At 35.7% G+C, this 9,253-nt stretch overlaps 1 protein-coding gene across 1 annotated transcript in view; it reads left to right on the top strand.

Moving 5' to 3' along the window:
• Positions 1-3,480, top strand: part of klf5a (Kruppel like factor 5a) — an 8,155-nt gene extending 4,675 nt beyond the window's left edge. The window contains exons 3-4 of the mRNA XM_016546558.1: positions 528-587; positions 3,299-3,480. Of these exons, the coding sequence (XP_016402044.1) occupies positions 528-587; positions 3,299-3,477 (239 nt within the window). The 3' untranslated portion in view covers positions 3,478-3,480. The remainder of the gene's footprint in view (positions 1-527; positions 588-3,298) is intronic.
• Positions 3,481-9,253: the final 5,773 nt, after the last annotated feature.

The following is a 9,253-nucleotide window of genomic DNA, read 5'->3' on the forward strand; positions in this document are numbered from 1 at the left end:
ATAGTAATCAAATCCCTCCCAACATTTTTATCTTCTAAAAAATAAAAACACTTGTCGTGCTGTTTATGCATGAAGCATAGTTGCATTTTTAATAACAGTAACCTTAACATTTTATCTAAAGATTAAACACTCTCGTCATACTGTTTATGCATCAAGCATAGTAATTGCATTGTTTTTAATACTTACAATTTATATTTTATAATTGTTTTCATAATTTATCAATTTTATTAATAGCCTCCCAACATTTTTTACCTCTCAAAAAATGTAAACACTCTTGTCATGCTGTTTATATTTTTAATCATATTTTTAACAATAGCCTTGTTAAACAATATCCAAAAAGATTAAAACACTCTCTTGTCATGCTGTTTATGCATCAAATATAATATTTGCATTTTGGGTACTTTAAATGTATAATTTAAATATTTAATAATTTATAATTATTCTATAAATTTTCAACAGCTTCCAAACATTTTTGAACACACAAATGCTTACTGTTGTGAGTAACAAAAGCTGTTCTCTTATTTTAGGTTGTAAGAAAGTTTACACCAAGTCGTCCCACCTGAAAGCTCACTTGAGGACACACACTGGTAAGAGTTCCCCAATTAAAAATGTTTTTATTTATGCTGGATAAAGCTGGCCTCCTCTTTTGGCAGTTTACTGTCATGTTGCTGGGCAGAAGTGCGTTGTTGGCATGCACATGCGTTCATTCTTGCACGCTGCCTGAAAGCTATCCTGCGTTGCTTCCTAATGTGGGATTGCACAAAAACCAGGCACAAATACATCAGCAGGAACAGCCGTTTCTACTTCCTTTTTCCATATCAATTTACAACGTCCAGTATTTGATTGACCTCTAGGCAACATGAAATTATCAGTAGAAAAATATTGTTCAGTATTGAACTCTATCATATAAAAATATATTTGGAGATATTCGTTTAGTATCTGGATGGAAGTAAACAGAAGAGCGGACCTCATTTGACCCAGAGGAGTGAATATTAATACATAATATAATTAATCCAGAATGTGGCCTTTGGTATGTGAACTGAATCAACTGATAAACTACTGTACTTATCAGGCCATTTTCATTTTCAAGGAATAGATTTATATTTCATGTCACCAATTCCTGAGCCTAATTACAGGCTCATACTGGTTGTAAAGCACTATTACGATAAGATAACAACACCCACTCTTTTCTGGAAGACTTGACATGGCATGATTTAGTCCTTTGACAGTGTTGCTGTTTTGGAATAAATGGCATGTTAAGGTGAGATTTACACTGCACAGGTGCTAGTTTCAAATTCATAATGACATTTAGTTCTTAAAAAGTTCATTATAAGTAATTTTTCCCTCCTAGAGCACAGGGTGGGTCAATTTAATGATGCCAACATTTGTGGTACCCAAGATAAACAAAATTGCTTAAAATAAATACACTTTTTTACCTGTTAACTGTCACTTCCACTTTTTGAGCATAGACCTTAAATTGTTATAAATGTTGAATGTTTTGGACCACAGACTTAAGTTTTGGCTCTTTTAATGTAATGCATCCTTGCTGAATAAAAGTTTGAATTCCTTTCAAAAAATAAAACAAAATAAACTTTTGAGTAATAGTGAAGATTTAAGATTATCTCTCATTTAGCAATATACTATTATAAACCATCACCAACCACGATCCTGTTAGCCTGAACAGGTATGATTAATAAACAGATAAACATCACCTCTATTTTATTTGACTAAGAGAAACCACAGCATGTCCAGATAACCTATGAAGATAAAACCCAATCCAACCAGTCCTTGGAGAGGAGAGAGGGGCCTCAGGCAGACAACACACGGGATGAGCTATCCAAACAAGTCATTACAGGATTCCTTTTCAGGGCTCTCCTCACAAACGTTACAGCTCAAGACAGGCACATGTTGTGACGTTTAGCTAGTTAATTGTTTTTGAGCGCCACACCTACAGTACTGCATAAGGTGGAAACACTTGCAGTATAACTCTTTTATAGTCCTATTACTTAAAAGGCAATAAATGATAACATTGGGATAATGTTTTCCGGTTGTTATTGTTTGTTCTGATATTTCAAATAATTTAATTACTCGAAGCACTTAATGTTTACAATGCATAAAAAGTTATTATTATTATTGCGTTAAATGATACTTCCCTAAAAAAAATGAACATTCTGTTATCATTAACTCAGCATCACATCGTTCCAAACCTGTCTGAGTTTCTTTCTTCTGTGTAACTCAAATAAGTTTTTTTGTTTTTGTCCATACAATTAAAGTCGTTGTGGTCAAATGTTGTTTTGGACCCCATTGACTTTCAATGTATAGACAAAAATGGTTAAACCATTCTTCAAAATATCTTTTGTGTTCCACAATGACATGAGGATGAGTAAATGATCACAACATTTTCATTTTTATGTGAATTATCCCTTAAAGGGATAGTTCACCCAAAAAAGAAAATTCTATTATCATTTACTCGCCCTCAAGTTGCTCCAAATCCGTATGAGTTTCTTTCTTCTGTTGTTGTGGGTACAGTTGCTGGTAGCCATTGAGTTCCATAGTATGGGGGAGAAAAAAAAATACTATGGAAGTTAATGGCTACCGGCAACTGTTTGGTTACCCACATTCTTCAAAATATCTTCTTTTGTGTTCATCAGAAGAAAGAAACTCATACAGGTTCAGAACAACGGGAGGGTAAGTAAATGATTAAACGACACAAAGTCTTTAAAACTATTTATATTACTCAGAATCATTCTAGAATAATCTAAATATAAGATTTGCATATTTTTTTTATATTTGTCATCAACTTTCCAAACTCCCAAGTGTTGCGTTTTACCCACAGGGTACATTGTGATTTGAATACATGTGTTGAGCTGGCAGGATTTTCCAAAGGGATTATCAAACCAACTTGATTTTGGGAGGAAAAAAGAACTTTATCGTCTTTTAAAAAACACGCTCTAAACCCGAGTTCTAGAAAGGCAAACACTGTGCTGCTATTTATGGCCGACGATAAGTTTAGTCTTGTCAGTCTCCACGGACATACCAAAATACTGAAATACTTTAATCTTAGAGATTGAGTTAAGTGAAGTTTATGTGCTCCACACCTCTCAGTATGTTTGTTATGGTTACTATAGCGACGACAGAGAAACCCTGCCCACACAGATTACTCATTTAGTAATGCTAATGTATTAGTGAACAGAAACCAGTTTTTTTTTTTTTTATCCGTGAATAAAAGTTTCTTCCGTGTTGTATTCGTGACTTCGTGTACCTAACCAAACGTGGTGTCCATTGTGTCTGTGTTCAGGTGAGAAGCCGTATAGGTGCACGTGGGAGGGCTGCGACTGGCGGTTTGCTCGGTCCGATGAGCTGACGCGTCACTTCAGGAAGCACACAGGAGCCAAACCCTTCCAGTGCGCCGTGTGCAGCCGCAGCTTCTCTCGCTCCGATCATCTCGCCCTGCATATGAAGAGGCACCAGAATTAGACACAAAGACACACATACTTATTATTATTATTATTATTATGCACTTGAAGTGATAACAGAACGACTTGTTTCTTTCTCTACGCCACGACGAACCTTATAATGTTTAGGGTAATCATCTTTCTCTGACCTGTCGAGAGCGTTGAGCTGTTGACTGTAAACTTTACCACGAAATCCAATTTGTTGTTGTTCGGTACCTTTTTCCTCTCTCTTTAGCATGTATAGATCAAATTTCCGTTAGGACCCTCATCTCATTTTGACATTCTCTTTAATACAAATAAGCTGTGTTGTACATGAGACTCGGCTCTCATCCTCTAATTGGAAGAAGAAATGTTTTTAAACGTAATGAAATGAACTGTAAAATACACAGGATTCATTCTTGTACATCTGCAAAGCACTAAGACACAACTCCCATTTTTACTTTGCACTTGAATTAGACTGGAAAAGATGAATATCTATGTATGATTAATGCTTTTAATATATTATATCACTGGAATAGTTACTGCTCATACTGGGGTTTCAGGTACCCAACCTATACTGCGATTCCCTCTTTTTAGTTGCTGAAGTATTTATAGCTTTGGATGATAATGTGCTGCTACTGAACAGCAATTATTTCATGAATTATTAAACAATGGTATAGAAAAGCAATGAGAAGTTGGAAAAGGGCTTTAGACAGCTGTGTGATTTGTACAGTCCCCTTTATACACACAGAAGCATGCCTAACATTTGTTTTCATACTGTCATTGATGCATAAGCTCATTTGAATGTACGAGACCACAGTGACTGTTCTTTTTAACACATTTCATCTTAAAGTGCCTTTTCATATTTGTTTTTATCAGCAGCACATGCTTAAACTTCTTGTTCATAAAAGGGTAGACAAAAAAAATCAGCAGGTTACCATTTTTTCACTATTAATTCGGCTGCCTTTAAGAGAGGGATATAGCATCAACTGGTTCTTTCTTGTAAAATCGATGTATTTATTGCATTGGCTTTGTGAAGTGGAATTTGACAAGTTTTGTGTAATTGAAATGCCTTAATGTAAATACTATGACATTTTAGTGTAAATATTATTTTGATTTATTTTGTTGCTCTATTCTTTTTTTCCCTCCTTTTTTGGAAAAAATTATCATATTGCTCTGGATTTTGGCTGTGTGACTATTTTTGTTATTTTTTGATTTTTTTTTATATTTCACTTAAACTTATTTTGTAGATTCTCAAATTATATTTCTAAATTGGTTGTCCTCTTGACAAAATGTTTTTTGCCTACTGATTGAAATGAAACCTAATAAAATCAACTTTATAATTTGTAATGTGTTTTACAAACTGAACTTCTCTCACATTTTTTTTTTCTGTTCAATTTCTACAGAATTAATGACAAAACTATAATAATGTGTGTGTGTCCAGAATAAAACATGTAGAACAATCATGAATCAACCTTCCTCAAAGCAGATAAACTGCATTTCTATTGTTTACATTGGCGTATGCCTAGTGGTTTCTGTTCACTCACTATAAAGTATTTGACCGATTTCTATTTGTTGATGTCTCTAAAGTCCAAGAAAAGAAATTCTACAAAGGAGAAAAGATAAAACTATCATCAAAGCAGAAAGGTAAGTTTCAAAGATCACTTGGACCTATGCCAAAAAGTTTGAATGTCTCTTATCTGATGGTTGACATCGTAAAGAAACAATTTCCACAACTCAAACAAACCCTAAAGCTCTGAAAAAGAAAATTAATGGGAATTCCTTTTTATGTCAACATACGTAAAGAATGAGAGTGATGTTAGTACAATGCCTCAATGTTTTTTTTATTGTCCAGAGCAACCCATTTAGAATTTTACATCTTGCCCATTAAAACATTAAGTAATGAAGTGATAGTTCACCCAAACAATGACAGTTTTGTAATCATTTACTCACCCTCATGTTGTTCCAAACCTGTAGGACCTCAAAAGATATCTGTTTTGAGAATAGGATGGAACAGAATGGAAATCAATGGTAAACAAAACAGTTTAGATACTGACAATCTTTAAAATATCTTATAATTTGATATACTGCTGATGTTCAGAGATTACAAATGATATTAGTGACCCATAAAAAATGCAAGTGTTAATTTAGCACCTTAAATGTAATTTGATAGCAGAATTTGGTCTTATAATTCAAAAAGATTTCTATTTTCAATATGGACTGTTACAGTTTAATAGCTGGTGTGCAGCTCATGTTCAGGACAGATCTCACAAACATCACAAACTCCAGCTTACAGCCTTTAAAAATCAATCTTATCGCTGGAATCGTAATGGTATCACTTCCGGAACAGATGATTTCTCTGCTCACAGTCTCATAGAACCCCACCAGAGTCCACTGTGACCAGGGGCGTAGCCATCATTTCAGAAGTGAGGGGGACAGAAATGTTATATATATATATATATACAGGTGCATCTCAATAAATTAGAATGTCGTGGAAAAGTTCATTTATTTCAGTAATTCAACTCAAATTGTGAAACTCGTGGCTTCGAGTATGAATGAAACACACACTGCGCGGAGTGTTTAGCGCTCCGCGATGTTCATCTCGCCTTAATCTGGGTCCGATTAAAACATCAGATCATGCACAGACTATACTGTCTCTTTGAATTTAAATCTATATTTATTCACACCGGCTCTTGAAAACCTCTATGCGAACACACTTGCCCGAAAAAGTGCGGGGGACGAATTTACGTGATATTAAAAGTGGGGGGGGACACGTCCCCCGCGTAATCTATGCCCCTGACTGTGACTACTGAAAACATCTTATCAATCATATTGAACCTCTTCACCATAATTCTGGAATTTGTATGATGCCCCTTCATACTTTTATCTGATTCTCAACCAGTATGTGAAATAAAAACGATCTGTTATGTTCAGAATCTCAGGCCCTGAAACAATCAGCACGTATAGACACTTGGTGAACGCACTGTTTGCTTTAAGAGGCATCACTGGTTTCTTGGGGTGCAACCGAATTACAAGCTGCCAAAACGTTGGGGACCCCTGTGAGCAAAGAAACAATACAGCTTTTGATATGAGATCAGGAAACACCACAAAGGAAAATAAATGCTTTAGTTGCTTTTAAAGAGAAGGGGAATTTCTCCCTCTCTTCTACATATGTTCTTGGTTTGATTCCTCGGACAAACCTCAGCCCCTGGACATAATGAACTTCAGATGTCAAAGCCAGGCAAACAATGGAAGCTCCATTGGACCCAATCAGGAGGTTCTTCAGGGTTCCTCCTGGGAATTGTTACTCCTACAAGTCCCCTTCTCTCCTCTACTCTCTCTTCATCTCCTACCTCCCCCTTTCCGTAGCCTACATGGAGGTTTTAAACCCCCAGGGTGAACATTATTTCTCTAATGCATATAGGGCCCCTAGTTTTTCTTCACTTTCAACCCTCAAAACATCATAAGCTGCACTTTCTCATAACTTGTCCCAGCCAGATCATTACAAATGAGTCTCCCTTTGCTGTAAACAAACCAAAGTACCAGAGACAAAGGAAATGGCTTGATTTCTCACAGAGTTGTACATGTTATGATATGGACAGTGTCAGAAAGGGGGACTGGTTATAATCAGGTTAGCATAATCTACTCCAACTCTAAGACTCGATAGGTTTGTAGTTATTTGAATTGGGACAAGCCAAAGGCTTTTTAGCTTAACCTTTAGCTTAGCGAAACCAAAGTAGCGATTATATGGGTCTTTATATAAGCCAGCAAATTTCAAGCAGTCAAGTTGTCAGTTTTTGGGCAGAAATGCCTGATTTACAGCACTCCACAAATCACCCAACTTTTACCGCTTCCCTCAAGCACTAATCATGCAGCTGGATGGTTGGGTTAAATGTTTAAAAAGCAAGACTACAGCCTCTTCAATTTTCAGAGGGAGTACATGTGCAATAGCATGAAAATCCTAAATTACATAATTTTTTTTTTTGGTAAAATTTTTGCTGCAGTGATTACATATTTGCGTAGGCCAACCTGTAAATTAGCATCATCCTGCTTTCCTCAAAAAAAGATTTGTTTTTCCATTGACTTTTGGATTTTTGTAGAAAATAAGGTTTGAGACCAACAAAAGTTCTTACATGTTTTATTTATCATGATAATCTTCACAAATGAACACAACTTTTATGAATTTTGAAGCTTGCATACAATCGCCAGAAGTTAAAAGCTAAGCGTAGGCTATAAACAAACTACACCACTGTCACCAACTCTCTACCAAAGAAAAGACCTAAAGCTGATGATACACAGGGCAACTTTTTGAGCAATGTTGCCGGGCAACTTTGGCCAATGTTGCTGTCAATGGGCAACCAGGTGAGACACAGGGTCCACAACCGATCTAAAGTATCCAGATAGAAAGTTGTTACCCATCCTCAATGGGAAAGTGCCCAGTCAGCATTGCTCAAAAAAAGTTGCCCCGTGTATCATCACCCTAACACAACTCCCTTTTTTTCCCCATGGGATTTTTACAGTTGAAATAGTTAACCCTGGGTTATTCGAAACTTCAGTTAAACGGAATCCTGGGAATCTTGCTTTACGTTTCACACTGCTCATAATTTACCTGGGGTTAACAATTAATCCTGTGTATTCATAAGATGATGTTTCACACTGTACATTCCTAAACATTGTGCTGACATTGCTATTTCACATATTTGTAGTATCAGTGTCATTGATTGGACAAATGCAGTACTTGACCTGTTTACATAACAGCTCTTGCACGTCCTAATATTATATTGAAGACTATTATGTTTCTCCTGAATGAACTGCGAAGGCTTTTGATTGGTTGTCTGTTGCTAAGCATCTAGCCGTAACACTCTAACACCAAATCCTGCTACTAAATCATGAGTGTGAAACGCATCTGGAGTTAAAAGCGGAGTTTAGAACGACGATAACCCGTGGTTAAATGCAGTGTGAAAAGCCCTCATGTGGTGGAATGTGGAATATTCCTTAACTTAAAGTACTAAAATTATGTCAGTCAAAATGTATTTTGACGCTTTTGTGGCAAATCAAATAAAAAAATCAAAGACTGACCCCAGATAGCACACGAAAGGTCGGCAAGATGTCTGTTAAAGATTGCTTCATCTGGAAAGCATCTGCTGTGTAAAAATCTGATAGGCATCTTTCAGATGTCAGTTTTACATAGGCCTACATTCTAAATCATAAACATCTTAAAGACATCTTCTAAACGTCTATTTGACATCTGATAGGAAACGTCCTATAGACATATTGGAGATGAGCAAACACTTGAAAAAATGCAGATGTAAATGCAGACATCAAATAGACATTTCCGTGATGTACTTTGCTATCAGGGGACTTATCTCTTAAGTAACAAATTAACCTTTCTGACTCTTATGGCCAATTGTTTTTGTAGGTAGCTTTAAAATGAGTCAATCAGACAAAATGTGACCCTGGACCACAAAACCAGTCATAAGGGTCAATTTTTCGAAATTGAGATTTATACATCATCTGAAAGTTGAATAAATAAGCTTTCCGTTGATGAATGGTTTGTTAGGATAGGACCATATTTGGCTGAGATACAACTATTTGAAATCTGGAATCTGAGGGTGCAAAGAAATCAAAATATTGAGAAAATCGCCTTTAAAGTTGTCCAAATTGTCCAAATGGCAATGCTTATTACTAATCAAAAATTAAGTTTTAATATATTTACAGTAGGAAATTTACAAAATTTACAAAATGAACATGATCTTTACTTAATATCCTAATGATTTTTGGCATAAAAGAAAAATCAATAATTTTGACACATACAATGT

The sequence above is a fragment of the Sinocyclocheilus rhinocerous genome, unplaced genomic scaffold (genome assembly GCF_001515625.1).
Source record: "Sinocyclocheilus rhinocerous isolate Xijiao unplaced genomic scaffold, SAMN03320098_v1.1 scaffold580, whole genome shotgun sequence".
In the NCBI taxonomy this organism is placed as follows: Eukaryota; Metazoa; Chordata; class Actinopteri; order Cypriniformes; family Cyprinidae; genus Sinocyclocheilus; species Sinocyclocheilus rhinocerous.